Below are 16416 nucleotides of genomic sequence, written 5' to 3' on the forward strand. Positions count from 1 at the left end.
CATCTTTGTCTGCTCACCCACAGACTTTGAAAACACATGTGCTGCTTTCAGTACAGCATTCAACTTCTCCAAGTGCACTGCATTTCCAACTGAATAGGCCTTCTGAACAGAACAACAAGATGTTGTGAGCTTGGAAAAGCCCTTTGGAAGACTGTGCTAACTTGATTCCCAGCCGTTAGCTCATCAGAAACTAGGTCTCCCCAGTCAGAACAATGGGGCTTGGCTAAATGCATATGGAAGCTCCAAGAGCTGGAGTTTAAGGCCACGGGGGCCAGAGGCTTCTCCTCCCCCCCGTTCCTGCTGGGAGGGTCCCCTCTGCTCCAGGACAGACCTGCGGGCTTTGCACCCCAGATTCTGTAAAGGGCGCTCTTGTGCGACAGCCACCACACCCTGATTGTATTTTACTAGGTCCGTTCCCTGCTGGGCTTCTCACCCAACCCTGACCTCTGACCCAGGCCACTTGGTGGATTCCAAGATCAACACTGGGAATTCCAGACTCAGCCGTTCTCCTTGGCACCAAGAGTATATGAAGCTGTGACATTTGTCTTCTCTCTCGCCGTACAGAGGCAAGTGGCTTCAGTCATGCTGGCTTCTCAGTCAAGGGGCAACTGGGCGGGGCACGGGGTGGAGGGTGGCGGTCCAGGCCCCGAGAAAGCCTGGGAGGGCAGGGCTGGTGATGAGGAACTGAAACCGAGTAGGTAACCCACCCATCCCCGGCCCCTTCTGGGTTATGGGGCCCAGTCTCAGCCTTAAGCTGGGTCACCCTCTGGCCTGTCTCTGCTGATAAAGAAAAAGCCCTTGGAGTCACCACACCGGTGCAGGTGTGTCTTGCCCTGTCCACTCTCATGCAGGTATGGCTTGCCCTGTCCACCCCTGCACAGGTATGGCTTACCCTGTCGACCCCTGCCGTGTGGTTTGTCTTGGTCAGTCTCTCAGGAGCACCTCTTAGTCTAGGTCAGGTGGGAACTGGAGATGCAGTAGCGAAGAAGAGTCACAGCTTCTCCACCGCCCCTCCCCACACCTGCCAGATCAGAACAAAAGCACCACCTGCCTCATGGTCACTGTGAAGCCACATGCAGGGAGGGACGGGTGTGGGAGCAAAGGAAGGCCAAGGGACCTGGGCTTATACGGATTGGTCAGGACCTCCTCTGTCTCTGAGGAACTGACTTTTCTTTCGGAGACGTGAGTTCAGTTCGGAGCACGAAGCTGGCCTGGCGACTGCAGAGGGCCGGGTGGTGGCAGCAGGTGGGGGCCTGGAGCTGGGCTGCTCAGTAAATGGGTGTCCTCTCACCTCATTGTCTGTGGCCCCCGTGAGTGTTGCTGAACTGACGCCTCCATGGCCAGGCTGTAGACCTGAGGACCAGCTCCCCAGCACTCCCCTTGGGGGGTAAGAGAGCCCCTCTTCCTGCACCCACCACCCCCACCCTGACAGCCTTCAGCTTGGGGAGCTCCATCCCTGGCACCTCACAGTCCCCTGAGGACCTCGATTGTGCCCCCCGCCCAATATCTCCACCTGTTCCATACAGTGGCTGCTCTGGAACATGACCACGGCCAGCTCCAGTGGGGACTGCATCCCTGGCCTCATCCATGCAGTTTTCTCCTAGTCCTTTTGGTGTTAGACCATTTCCGGCCAGTATTGTGAGGCCCCTCTTGGGATTTTGGAGCCTGAAAACTTCTCCAACCTGTCCCCTCCCCACCAAGCTGCCCTCCCTCCAGCTATGTCTCTCTTCTGCCCTTAAGGTCCCTTTGCTCACGTCCTCCTTGTCCCTGGACACCTCGTAACAACCCAAACGCTCCTGCCTGGTGAGCCTTGCTGTCCAGCAAGAGTTGGTCTCGTGCCAGCTCTCGCCCTCTCTGTGGTCACTTTCGTGGACCAGGAAGTGCATGGAAAGGCCCATCCAGTCCCCAACACACAGATGCCCAGTCCACACTTGGGGGGTAAGAGAGCCCCTCTTCCTGCACCCACCACCCCCACCCTAGATCCTCTTCCCTTCCTTAGAGGCTGTTTTTTGCACACGCCACTAGGCTTGAAAGCAAACCAGGCAGCTCTTGACGCCTCCGTTCTTCATTCTCTTGACTTTTGGCTTTGGGACCTCCGGCAATTTACTTCCCTTCTCTGAATTTCCGTTCTCCACTCCCTGGGGAGCAAGTACTGGACCCATAGCCCTGGCCCCTAGAGCTGCAGGGAGCCAACGTCTGCTCTGCGCTCTAGAGGGCGCTGTGGGCACAGAATGGCTGCTGAGAGCAGGGCTGAGAGCAGGGCCACCCTTATTCCCATTCTCTACTCCCTGGGCCCTGGCCTTGTCTTCACCCCTCTTGAGCAGTGCATTTCACCACTGCCTGGTGTGGCCAGTTCACCTGCACCACGTACATCTGTGAAGCCATGTTTCCCTCACTAACGAGCAGGACTCACTGAAGTTCACGGGAGAACTCCTAGGCAATCTGCTTGCACGGAAGCCCACGGGCAGCTGTGCATTGCCCATGTTTTCTCCAGCTGGCATCCTCTGGCCCCAGGTATGCACACCCCCCCCCCCTCGTTCTCGCTCTCTTTCTTTTTGGGCCACACCAGTGATGCTTATGGGTTACTCTTGGCTCTGCACTCAGGAATTACTCCTGGCGGTGCTTGGAGGACCATATGAGATGCTGGGAATTGAATGCGGGTCGGCTGCGTGCAAGGCAAATGCCCTCCCCGCTGTGCTATCACTCTGGACTGACTCTCTCTTTTAAACTCTGAGCCAGGCAGCCAGAAAAGGCCCGCGTGGGTCCTTCACATATCAGAGACCTATTAGCATTTCCAAAGTGCCTTAAGCAGGTAACGAAGAACATAAGGAGGCAGAACTGGACATATGTATAGACTAAGCCCAGTGTCCCAAAGCTCAGCCCTTTGACCCCAGAGCCCAGGAAGGCCACCACTGGGGCCACCACTGGGGCCATCTCTCCTGGGGTCCGGTCCACTACTCCCGGTGGTAGCACACTTCCGACTGCTTCCCACCAGGACCCCTCCTAGGTGTCAGGAAGAGATACAGATGTTTGTGATAAGAATACTGTTATTTTTGACTGTTCTAGAACCCTCATGGTCAGGAATTTAATACCTAAACTTGAACAGAATTTAATGCCTGAATTTGAACAACTTAACTCCTTTGAATATGTTTTTGTGTTTAACGTTGGTTGTGTTTTGGATTCTTCACATCATCCTACAAAAGCATACATGTGCACCCATACAACGTGTGCGTGCGTGTGTGTGTGTGTGTGTGCGTGCATGCCTGTGTGTGCATGTGCGTGTGTGTGTGTGTGTGTGTGTGTGTTTCTGAAGCAATGGGAAGAGGGATGGTTCTCACCCATTGGCTTGTGACCCATCTTGTACGTGACACCTGGAGTGCCTCTAATCCAGTGTTGGTGTGTGTCTTCTGTCTTCTGTTCTTTTGTGAAGTTCATCATACCCAACAGAGACTCAGCAGGCTGGGCTGGGGCTGGCGCTGCAGGGGGAGTGGGCAGGGAGCCAGAGTTGGCTCTGCGTTCAATGTTTTGCCAGGAAGTGGGGTAGATCTAGGATTGAGTGTGTGGGGAATCTCACGCTCTAAAAGGAGAGAAGGCTGGGGTGAGGTTAAGGCAGCTTTTGGCCGAGAAGAATGGTCACCCGTGATAGCCCGAGGGGAGGGCACGACTCATTTCTGTGGTTTGGACACTGCTGGTGTTTTTGTACGTGTTGAGATATGATTACACAGTGGTCACATTTGATGTTGGTATTCTCTGGAACTGTGCTTAACGGGAGGACGAAGCCCAGTTGCAGTGGAGGGGGTGCCAGGACGGCCACTGGCAACATGGAGAGCCCAGTGCCATGACTGCCACCTTTACTGCTGTTCAGCAGACACACGTCTCTGTCTGAAAGCACCAAGCTCAGTGCAGCGCGGCTCCATCTTTCTCTGACCGTGCACCCCTTCCAACCTTGCTGTGGCCCCTCTGTGACCCTCTGTTCAGTAGCCGGTGGCCTCACACAGAGGCAGTTTCCACCTGTTGCCATGTGAGATATCCTGGGGCCCAACAGGAATGGGTTGAAGGATGTTGGATTTCTGCCCCCAGGCTCCATCTTTCCATTTTCTAACTTGAACGTAAAATCCTGCCACCCAGGCCAGCCAGGAGGGAGGGCCGCAAGTGAGCTGAGTGATTTGGCTGCAGGACAGGAGACTGGAAGTTCCAGCTAGAGAAGTAAGAGCCGTGGTTCTAAGGAAGAGGGGGAGAACAGGCCAGGGTGCTTGTGCCCCTCTTTCTGACCTGGAAGTGAGCTGGGGGTGCGAGGGAGGCAGTGTGGTCAATGGGCAGGCACCTCTTTGCCCCCAACTTGTCAAGAATTTCAGATCACAGTCTTGGAACTGGCACTTTCAGTGCCCATCTGTGGGCACAGCCCATGAAGGAAGAGGCTCTGGGGGAGGTGAGCACTGCATGCATGCCAGGAAGCAGAGCAGAGGGGAAGGAGCCCTGGGAGAAAGGCATGTTTCTCGCTAAGAACAGGAAGCCTGCTCAGAGGAAGAGACTCACGTGTTCCTGAGAGTGTGTCCCAGTCGCCTCTGGGCCAGCCTGGGTTGCTGGGCTCATCCCGCTGCCCTGCACCAAGACCGTCAGCACCAGGAGCTCCAGCACACCCCAGTCACTGCCCGTGCTGCTTTCAGCCCCGTGTCTCCGGGACCCAGCACTGCGACCTAGTGATGAGGCCCTCTTGTTCTCCCAGGGGCTCTCCGGAGCAGAGCTGGGGTGGGTCAATCAGGCAGGATGACCCTACACTTAGAGCTGGAGGATGCAACCCTGCTCAAGTCGCTGCTCAGGGGTCACCTGAAGTGCCTGGAGACTCTTAGGGCCACACCCGCAGGGTTCAGGGATCAAACCAGAATCCTGTGCACGCAGAGCACATACCTCTGATTCCTCTCCTCTGCTGATTCCCCAGCCTCTTGCCTGACCATTTTATGTGTGTGGTTTTTTTTTTGGTCACACCGATGATGCTCAGGGGTTACTCCTGGCTCTGCACTCAGGAATTACTCCTGCAGTGCTCAGGGGAAAACCATATAGGGTGCCAGGGATTGGATCCGAGTCAGCCGTGTACAAAGCAAACACCCTACCCACTGCGCTATTGCTTCACCAAGGCCTGCTTTTAGCTCCGCCATGGTTTTCTCTGGGCCCTGCACGGGTCCCTCCCATGGTTCCAATATCATGTGCTCAGTGCAGGGCCCAAGGCTGCTGGTGTTCAGATGTCTCTACAAAAGGAACAGTGCTGCATGACCAAGGCACTGCTCCTAGGCAAGCCTTTCTCGGCACATGGGCTCTCTCTGGGTTCTCATTTGACGGATAATGGACATGGCTCCCCCTGTGTGCCACTTGAACTCCACATTCAGGCTTGGTGGTGAAGGTGCCACTGTGCTCTCACAGACTGTTTCCTGGAGTGCCCACCCCAGTCTGGCACATGTCTGTTCCCTGCCCCCACCCCCGGAAGTTGCTGCATTGTGGTACATGACGGCATCGACTTGGACCACTTGGTAAATGATTGCATCGTACCCACCTCATGCACAATGCATGTAGATCCCAGCACATCACTGCTGAGCGCTCACAGGTAAATCTGCAGATGAACATCCCAAGGCCAGGCCCTTTCTGCCCACTCTCGAGTATTTTTCCAGAGGGTAGAGACCCGGGGAGGGATTTCTTAGAAAAAATGTTCCTTCAGACATGAGACAAAGCACCCATGAAGTTGTGGTGGAGTTTTTAGTTCATTCCCCTGTGGGACCTGCAAATGCTTTGTACGTGAGAACAGACTTCTGCTTGTTCTTGAAATCCTACGTGGTAAGCAATCACTCAATGTGTAGAAAGTTTACCAAAAGTCTGTTCTCTGGGAATGGGCTGTTTGCAGAAAGAGAATGAATTGGGGGGAAGTTAAATAAAGAGCAACCATATAATCCCCAGTCACTCAGGTACCTTGACAAATGTTAGCTAATGTGCAACCCTTTGCTTGCTATTAAGATTTACTGATTTCAATAGAAAACAACCTAAAAAAGGTGCATGTTACATAACCTAAGCCCTGGGGCCTATCTCTACCCACCCAGCAGTTCAGAACGTCATGGTGGGTCGTCTGTGGTGAGATTAGAGGCTATTCTCGAAGCAAAGAAGGCGATGAGCTGTGTCTAATGGGGCAGTTAGTGAACGACAGGGTTGGTCAGAGGATGTATTTATCCTTTGCTCTTGCATTCTCTAGGTAGGATTCTTCCCACTCTTTGAATGAAGAAATCAACCGCATTGCCTAATCCAGTACATGGTAAAAGTACCTTCTGTAAATATCAGATTTGATCAACTAAATCCAACAAGAAAGACTCTGTTTCTTACATAACTGGGCCTCTTGTAAAGGGAGATTATTCCAGTGTCTTGTTTCTTCCCAGTGTGGGTTCACTTGCATCTCACGAATCTCCACATATCTCTGTCTCCGTATTTACCTGCACCGTGGACAACACTTGGAAATCTCGGGAGCTCATCTTGGCGTATGTCAGAAAATAAATGGGCAGGCATATCAATAATCAGATAAAGTGATTGGCACACCCCTAGGAGAAAAAGCTGGAGAGCGACAGAATGTTGCAAAGCAGGGAAGTAAGGCAGGGAGTGTGCCTGCTACCCAGGGGCCAGCTCAGTGTCTGGGCATGACAGGATTCAAGCCTGGTGAGGTTTAAAGAAATACACACACACACACACACACACACACACACACACACACACACACACACACATACACTCATACGTCCAGTATAGAACTTGGCCAGGCAACTATCCATTGATTATCTAGATTGAAACCACCCAATGCCAGGATCAAATGAAGGATTTTCAAAACTAATACAGATTAGTGTCAGCCCACTGACCAGAGCTTCGACTGGGTCTTAGAGAAATCAGTCTGTGTACACAGACACCAGCTCCTGACTCTGCTTTCCCAGGCACGGAGGCTTCGGTGGGAATGTGTTGAGTTATTGGTAAGTGGGACCACCAGCGACAGCTTTAGAGGCTGGTGGCTCTTGTTCCAGTTCTTTTCAAGGCCTGGAAAATCATCTTATATTATTATATTATATCATATTATATTATGGAGCGATAGCACAGTGGGTAAGGTGTTTGCCTTGCACGCGGCCAACCTGGGTTTGATTTCTCCATCCCTCTCGGAGAGCCTGGCAAGCTACCGAGAGTATCCCGCCTGCATGGCAGAACCTGGCAAGCTACTGTGGCATATTTGATATGCCAAAAACAGTAACAACAAGTCTCACAATGGAGACGTTACTGGTGCCCGCTCGAGCAAATCGATGAACAATGGGACGACAGTGCTACAGTGCATTATATTATATTAAAGCAGTCATGAGAATCCCAACTTAGCCAAGATAAGCCCGTGTTTGGGTGGGGGGGTGATGTGCTTGTTCATGCTACTAGAAATCACCTTTATGTTCAAACAGGCAATGCATAGCAGCAGGAAACTGACGTGTCCAGAGCTTGCTCTAGATTCCCAAGGAATGGCCAAGAGAATGTGGATTCATCGGTGCAGGCCAGCCTCAGAGTTTATGCTGTAGTAGGGGAGATCCAGTCTAGCAGGAGCTTTTGTGAACTTCCTCAAATCCAGGAAAGGGAGATGCCAACTGTGCACATAGACAAGCTTTAGGCGTGTGTGTGTGTGTGTGTGTGTGTGTGTGCGTGCGCGCGCGCATGTGAGTGTGTGCACTTGCAGAGGGGGAGAGAGACTGGGAAGGAGGTGATAGTTTTGGGCCATCCCCTGATACTTTTGAGGGACTTGGATTGGGTGGGACAAGGGCTGGCCCTCTGAGTGTTAGGTCTGTTGGCAGACAATTCCTTGTTTGATTTTTTTAAAAACAGGGGCCATACCCCACAGTCATGGGGCGTGGGGGGACGGGACCAAGTACCAGGGATCCAACTCAAGGCCCTGCATGGCTATAAGCATGTGCTCTACTATTCGGGCTATCTCCCAGCCCTCGTTTTCTTTCTTTTGATATCTTTGTGTGTCCTCAGAGCAGTCGCCATGGTGCTCGTTTTCTCTTCCCCTCATCACTCAGTGAGCATGGCTTTGGTTTCTTATGTTTTCACCTGGTTGAGAGCAAACCCATAGAACATCATCTTGGTTGAAAATGTATCAACAAGTTGGTTTCGCTTCCTAGTTTGTACGAGTAAACACTCTTTTTTGAAGGGGGATTTTGCCATCTATTTTAGAATCCTATTTGCGTACAATTGAAAAATAACACAAGACTTACACGCCATGGTGGGCACATACCTTGGAGTGGGGTGGGGTGGGGTGGGCACACCCAGGGGAGGGGGTGGTCCAGGGTTTTATGACCTCTGGGTTTCACCCCTGCTGACTGTTTAGGGGGTTTCCCCTTCACTTTCTGGGCTATGAAATGGAAGTTGCAACATGCCATTGCTAAGAAAGATTGAATGTTTTTTTTTTTATTTTTAAATTTATTTATTTTTAATTAGAGAATCACCGTGAGGGTACAGTTACAGATTTATACACTTTTGTGCTTATACTTCCCTCATACAAAGTTCGGGAACCCATCCCTTCACCAGTGCCCATTCTCCACCACCCGTAAACCCAGCGTCCCTCCCACCCTCCCCAATCCCATCTCCCCCCCACCCCACCCTGCCACTGTGGCAGGGCATTCCCTTCTGTTCTCTCTCTCTAATTAGCTGTTGTGGTTTGCAATAAAGGTGTTGAGTGGCCGCTGTGCTCAGTCTCTAGCCCTCATTCAGCCCGCAACTCCCTTCCTCCACATGGCCTTCGACTACAATGTAGTTGGTGATCGCTTCTCTGAGTTGACTTTTCCCCGGAACGTGAGGCCAGCCTCGAAGCCATGGAGTCAACCTCCTGGTACTTATTTCTACAGTTCTTGGGTGTTAGTCTCCCACTCTGTTATTCTTTATACCATAGATGAGTGCAATGAAAGATTGAATGTTTTATCCCTTGTTCCTTCACTCACAAAATCATTCCACCAGTGTGTACTGAGTATGCATCTGCAGGCAGTGCTGGCAGCTGGCAGAAAGGGATGTAGTCTAGGAATGAGTTGCACGTGGTTTTATTCTCCCACAGGCCTATTCAAATCAGAGCTCCCTGCGAGGTGGGAAGGGAGTCTGGGATATAGACACTGACCTCCGAGCTGTATTCCCTGGGGGAATCGGGACAATCCCTGGAGAGGGAGAAGGAATGGGCTGGTGTATACTTTGAGATGACTGAGGTCCTCTTGCAGGACTTGTCCAAACAGCATTGAGGAACTCTGCTCTAAACAACGGCAAGCACTGAAACAAAAAAGGAAGTGACCGATACTTGTTCAAAACATCTCTTAGGATCTGATAGAAATGGAGTAACTGGGATGCGGTGCTGTGCAGAGTCTGTTAACTGGGACAGGACTCTATGCTATTTCCTGAGTCTTGGTTGCTTCATTTGTTGAATGAAAAAGTTGAACTAGATCAGAGCAGGATTCTCTTGAGAGCTATATCAGCAACAGTCTCCAAGATGACTTAAGCCGACTACGGATATGTGTTTTCTTCTATATTTATATGCTACAGATATGTGAACAGTGCTCCATGGTTCTATGTTCACAGACATATTTTGTCCATCAATGCTAACCATGTTAAGGAAAAAAAGAAAAGTGGATTTTAAGAATCGTATCATGGGCAGAGAGATAGCATAATGGTTACGGCACATACCTCGCCTGTTTCTTCTTCCTTCCTTCCTTCCTTCCTTCCTTCCTTCCTTCCTTCCTTCCTTCCTTCCTTCCTTCCTTCCTTCCTTCCTTCCTCCCTCCCTTCCTTCCTTCCTTCCTCCTTCCTCCCTCCCTCCCTCCCTCCCTCTCTCTCTCTCTCTCTCTTTCTCTCTTTCTTTCTTTCTTTCTTTCTTTCTTTCTTTCTTTCTTTCTTTCTTTCTTTCTTTCTTTCTTTCTTTCTTTCTTTCTTTCTTTCTTTCTTTCTTTCTTTCTTTCTCTCTCTCTTTCTTTCTCTCTCTCTTTCTTTCTTTCTCTCTCTCTTTCTTTCTTTCTTTCTTTCTTTCTTTCTTTCTTTCTTTCTTTCTTTCTTTCTTTCTTTCTTTCTTTCTTTCTTTCTTTCTTTCTTTCTTTCTTTCTTTCTTTCTTTCTTTCTTTCTTTCTTTATCACACCCAGTGATGCTCAGGGTTTACTCCTGGCTCTTCACTCAGGAATTATTCCTGGCGGTGCTGGGAAACCATATTGGATGCCGGGGATCGAACCTATGTTGGCCGTGTGCAAGGCAAATGCCCTAACTTCTGTGCTATTGCTCTGGCCCCACCTCGCGTGTTTCTGACCTGGTTTTGATCCCCAATGTCACATGGTCCACTGGGCATCACTGGTTGCATCCCTGGAGGAACCTGCACACTGCTGAGGTGGACTGGAGATCACAACATTTGACTGGGGGATCTGAGTGTTCAGAGTACCAATTAGGAGATTCCCCCCTCCCCGATAATAAGACCAAGTAACTCATAGTTACTGATATTGTCACAAGCACTTTTAACGTTTAGTGTGACTAAGGTTGTATATGTGTACATTCCGTTTTGGCCTCTCTAATTGCTTGTCTTCTTTATGCTGAAGTGCTAAAGCCATCTAAAGGAAAGGTTCCATTGGAAGTAGACTCAAGGATCTGAAATAGACTCATCCATGGCCTCCAATGACAGGCACCCTAGGTGGTTTCTCGTGACATTTTCACATCTAGTTGAATCCCAAAGGGAGCCACCAGGTTCCCCACAGCTCACAACTCCTTTCTTCTTTTTCTGTATTTTCAGATCAGGGTACTGACAGAAAAGATGTTCAAACATCTCCGGAAATGGTTCATCACTCACGTTTTGGGACACTCTAGAAAAAGAGCAAGGCTGGTCTCCAAAGATGGGAGGTGCAACATCGAATTTGGTAATGTTGATGCCCAGTCGAGGTTCATCTTCTTCGTGGACATCTGGACCACAGTGCTGGACCTCAAGTGGAGGTACAAAATGACCATCTTCATTACAGCCTTCCTGGGGAGTTGGTTCCTCTTTGGCCTCCTGTGGTACGCTGTTGCGTATATCCACAAGGATCTCCCCGAGTTCCACCCTTCTGTCAATCACACCCCTTGTGTGGAAAACATTAATGGGTTGACTTCAGCCTTCCTCTTTTCTCTGGAAACACAAGTGACCATTGGGTACGGGTTCCGGTTCGTGACGGAACAATGTGGCACCGCCATTTTCCTGCTGATCTTCCAGTCCATCCTTGGCGTCATCATCAATTCTTTCATGTGTGGCGCCATTTTAGCCAAGATCTCCAGGTCCAAAAAATGTGCTAAGACCATTACCTTCAGCAAGAATGCCGTGATTAGCAAGCGAGGTGGGAAGCTTTGTCTCCTCATCCGCGTGGCTAACCTGAGGAAGAGCCTCCTCATCGGCAGCCACATATATGGGAAACTGCTGAAGACCACCGTCACACCTGAAGGGGAAACCATCATTTTGGACCAGATCAATATCAACTTTGTAGTGGACGCTGGGAATGAAAATTTGTTCTTCATCTCCCCACTGACAATTTATCACATCATCGACCACCATAGCCCCTTCTTTCACATGGCAGCAGAGACCCTGGCCCAGCAAGACTTTGAATTAGTGGTGTTTTTAGATGGTACTGTGGAATCAACCAGTGCTACCTGCCAGGTGCGGACATCCTATGTACCCGAGGAGGTGCTTTGGGGCTATCGTTTTGCTCCCATCGTTTCCAAGACCAAGGAAGGTAAATACCGAGTGGACTTCCATAACTTTAGCAAGACAGTGGAAGTGGAAACGCCACACTGTGCCATGTGCCTTTACAATGAGAAAGATGCTCGAGCCAGGACAAAGAGAGGTTACCAACTTTATCTTATCGGAAGTCAATGAAACAGATGACACCAAAATGTAACAGTGATCATTCAACACTAGCAAAGTCTCAGATACATAATGACTAGCAAGTTAGAGAGCAATCAACATTTTGGGGCATCTCAAAATGAACAAGAGCCTCCAGACTCTATAGCACCATGCCTTGTACCTCCAAACTGTGATTTTGTAAGACTTAGAGCTTGACAAAACAACTGCATTAAGATTTGTCATGCTACAGGAGCACACTTGGAATCTTGACTATGATAATTGTGCCAGGTTGATGGGAACAGACAAAGATCAGTAAACACTTCAAGGACAGGCCAGATGAGATTTCTTTAAAAGCTCTGTTGGGGGCTGGAGTGATAGTTCAGTGGTTAGGGCATTTGCCTTGCACACATTTGACTCAGATTCAATCCTTGGCATCACCTATGGTCTCCTGAGCCCTGCCAGGAGTGACCCCAGAGCACAGAGCCACAAACAAGCCTTGAGTACTGCCAGGTGTTGCCCCCCAAATAAAACAAATATTAAAGGCTTTGTTGAAGAAGTTAGGAGCTTTAGATAGAATCAGGAGGGGGAGAAAAAACCCTATTGTCATGTTAATTTCTACTGATAAGGTTGAAGTCACTTTTATTTTAATATTACCTTTTATCAGAGGGAATGGCTAAATGGTCTTCGAAATAGGGAGAAATAGACCAATCAAAAGCAATCAGAAAAGACGGTTACTCAACATACAAGAAGCTCTGGCTTTCTCAGACTGAGATCCTTAGAACTTCCACTTGGTCTGCATGAGGCTGTTTCCAGAGGAGCAAGGAGAGACCAAGATCGCTGACTCTGCATGCCTTGTGTTCAACAGGGGGAAGAGCCCAGAACCCTTCTGCCTTATGGAGCATCTGGACACCCTGGTCACACTGGACTCGGCCAAGCACTTTCATGTGGTTCACTGTGATGCAGCCACAGCCACTGTGCAAGAAAGCCTGTCGGCTGTGCCATGGTGGTGATATTGATGAGATAAACAGCCACCCCCCTGGAAGAAGAGGAATTCCTCCTCTTCCAAGAAGACAATGGAAATTTGAAGAAGTCAAGTGAGGTTAGCCGGGAAACTTCCCTGCATGCTCCTGAGAAAAAGACTACCTTAGAGGTGTTTTTGTGTGCATGTGCACCTGAAATGCAGTGTCCCAGGAAAGAAAGAAAGAAAGAAAGAAAGAAAGAAAGAAAGAAAGAAAGAAAGAAAGAAAGAAAGAAAGAAAGAAAGAAAGAAAGAAAGAAAGAAAGAAAGAAAGAAAGAAAGAAAGAAAGAAGAAGAAAAGAAAGAAAGAAAGAAAGAACAAAAATGGGATGGATCTGGGTCTGGAGAGGACAGTGCTCAGGCTCCCCTCCCCAGGAACCAGTGCTGCATCTTCTAAGAAAGAGAGCCTTTCCGTGCTGGAGGTTGGTCTGCAGGGAAGCCCTACTGTGAATATTCTTCCATGCCCCACCCCGGGTTTCTGAACGTGTTTTGGAAAGGAGGTTCCTCCAAGCTGCTTAGGAATCAAAATGTTTTCTGTGAATTGATTCGTGTATTAAATCTCGGAAACTCTGCACACACTTTCCAAAAATATCTATGTTGTGCTTTCATTGTGACAGACAGACACGGGAGGTGGGGTGGGGATACTTTTAGTGAAGGGGGACAAAGAGGACCCTTCTGTGGTTCAGCTCTCCTGGAGGAAATGCTCTCCCTCCAACACTCCCCTTCCTGTTCAGCTTGGGCAAAGATCATGCCAGCGTGAGTCTACAGTGAGAGCTGTTTGCAGGGATGGCTTTGTTTTCCTAGGCCCAGGGTTACATTTGCATAGATGCCTGCATACACCCAGACCTTTCTCACTGAGGCCAGTGAGGCTCTAATGTGGGCTTTGCTAATGGCCATGACAGCGGATACAGCTGGCCTGCATAGGAGATTACTTACGAGTGAGCAGGCATCATAATTTAATCTACCAACCGAGCTCCAGGAAATCAGGCCCCAGGATCCTGAGGGAGCCAGCCCTCTCAGCTGGGACACTGCCATGAGCTTTACTGACCCTGAAGTCCCTTTAGCAATGGGCGGGGAAACGTCCTCACTCAGGTCATGCTTATCAGAGCACATCCTTTTTGGTCTGTTCTGCTGGAAGTGAAATGACCATTTGCCATTCATTTCTGAGTATTGTTGAGGGAACTGAGCAACTGGCATCTTCCTGATGGGTGCGTGTTTCTGGGTTAATTGGCAGAGGCATGTCTGCTCCTAAGTACCCCTTTATTCCAATGATAAGACCTTCAGCTCTGAGACTCCTTTTCATTGCCAGTTGCCATTGAACCTCTAGCATCCTTTGAAATTCTTACCTCCAAAAAAAGCCCTGGGAGTCAAGATCCTAAACTTCTTTTCGATGATCCTAAATCCTAAGGGGTGACTAGAGCCCAGGAGTGAATGAATAAAGAGTAAAGTAAATCAAGAAAGAAAGGAAGAAAGAAAAGAAAGAAAGAAAGAAAGAAAGAAAGAAAGAAAGAAAGAAAGAAAGAAAGAAAGAAAGAAAGAAAGAAAGAAAGAAAGAAAGAAAGGGAGAAAGGGAGAAAGGGAGAAGGAAAGAGAGAGAGAGAGAGAGAGAGAGAGAGAGAGAGAGAGAGAGAGAGAGAGAGAGAGAGAGAGAAAGAAAGGAGAAATAGAAAGCCACTCACTCAGAGGCTAATGACAATCACTGTTGAATTCAGGCTTTCTCTTTCCAAAGCAGTGACTTATTCCCAGTAAGACCTGAGCTCATCAGATCACTCTTGCAACAGGATGGCAGGTTATTACATTTGCTGATTCTTTGTTTCAAAAACAAGTCAACATCATCTATCTCTTCCGAGGATACTGCATCCTATGACAGATTACCACGCTCAGAGTTTTCCTTGGTACCAATTTCCCTGGAGATGCCCATTTATCTCTGTGGCTCTGGGGATCGTAACCTGGAGACTGGGATCCTGACTTAGGACTGAGGTTTGAGGATTTGGATGGAGCTCAGGTTCCAATATTGAGAGTGAAGATATGAGCAATGGTCTGAAGAAAAACGCTCCCTCCAGATTCTCAACGGCCTCCACCCCAGATGACTGTTTCCAGGGCTAATGGGTGTAGACCAGGGCAGGAAAGAATTGCTGGTAGGTTGTGGGGATGGCTGAAGAGGTGCCCCCGCCCCACCAACCCTTTGGCATGGGATCTCCGAATAGGATGATTGGGAAGAACTTCAGGAAGAGCATGGAAGCTCTTCCCCACCTAGAACAAAACTTATGGAAAACACAGATGCCCAGAATGCAAATGAGCCCCTGAACCGCCCCTGGGCCACGGCCACGACAGGAAGTGTATGTCAATCAAAGCTTGAAAGGGGAGATAGAGCATTTTATTTTGGAAGCCAGAAGTTGAAGAACAATGACTGGAATTTCCTCTTTCTGTCCAGCAAGGGCTGTTTGTCACTGGGGAGATAAAAGTCCAGGGGTAGGGAACAAAGGTTATCGGGAACCGAGCCTCACAGAGGCAGGGGAAGGGGCTGCAGGAGGCGGGGAGTGGAGGAAATCTATTTCAATGCCTGTCATTAAGTTTCCATTAAAAGAACATTCAGTTAGGAATTCAAAAATAATTTAATCTCCCCAGCCACATGCACCCAGCTGGACTCCTTGGAGCGGAGCCCTCCTGAGGGGGAACTTTGCAGAGAGGGGCTAGGATCGGGTGCGGGCCACTTCTGCATCTCCATCCAATATGTGCTTTGCTGCCTTGTGTGTTCCAGGACACAACAGTATCTTTCAAGCATGGGCACAAGCCCAGGACTTGGGGGACACTCCCTCTGGAGGTTCCACTGGTCCTAGCTGTGACTCAGGGTCTCCTCTAAGCAGCCTCTATTTCGTCATTTTTCTCAGTCCTCCAACTGACGAAAGGACAGTTCTGGGCCTTTGTACGTCTTGTTCATGAGAGCGGCTCAGATAAAAAACTTGCCCATGGTCACTAGTGCGTTCGAGGCAGGGTGGGATGCAACCAGGCCTGTCTTTCCTGAAAGTCCATGGATTTAGACCCACTCGGTCTACCCTCCATGCTGGTCCAGACTCAGAAGGGACCTGTGAGGACAATTTATCTTTACTCTTACCCATGGCCAAGAGCAGTGTGTCTCTGGTCCTGGTTTATGCTTTGGGAGAATCCAAATTAGTTACTGCCTTTGCTGCCCACTGTAGAGCGCAGGACAGACCCCTAGACAGGGCTCAGGAATCATGTGTGGAGTTCCATGTTCTCAGAAGAGGTTCTGAGGTCCTATTTTATTCTGAACCATAGACCGTACTTCTGGTGGGCATCTGAGAGTCTCATGGGCAAATTTCTTAATCTTGGTGCCAACTATTTTCTATATATACAAATACACTGAGTGAACATATGAGTCCTGCATCTACTCCTCATTTCAATCTCTGGATGGTCTTATATTTGAGGTTGAGGCACGTATCCTGCCTTGGATGTGGGGAAATGGAGTCCCAGCCATCCCTGAGGAAGAGGGTTGCT

General features: G+C 49.4%; 1 protein-coding gene across 1 annotated transcript; it reads left to right on the plus strand.

Moving 5' to 3' along the window:
* The first annotated feature begins 10826 nt into the window (after positions 1–10826).
* Positions 10827–11915, plus strand: KCNJ1 (potassium inwardly rectifying channel subfamily J member 1). Its single transcript, XM_004614115.2, has one exon. It carries the CDS (start codon positions 10827–10829, stop codon positions 11913–11915), a length of 1089 nt encoding a protein of 362 aa, XP_004614172.2.
* Positions 11916–16416: the final 4501 nt, after the last annotated feature.

The sequence above is a fragment of the Sorex araneus genome, chromosome 3 (assembly GCF_027595985.1).
Source record: "Sorex araneus isolate mSorAra2 chromosome 3, mSorAra2.pri, whole genome shotgun sequence".
Taxonomy (NCBI): Eukaryota; Metazoa; Chordata; class Mammalia; order Eulipotyphla; family Soricidae; genus Sorex; species Sorex araneus.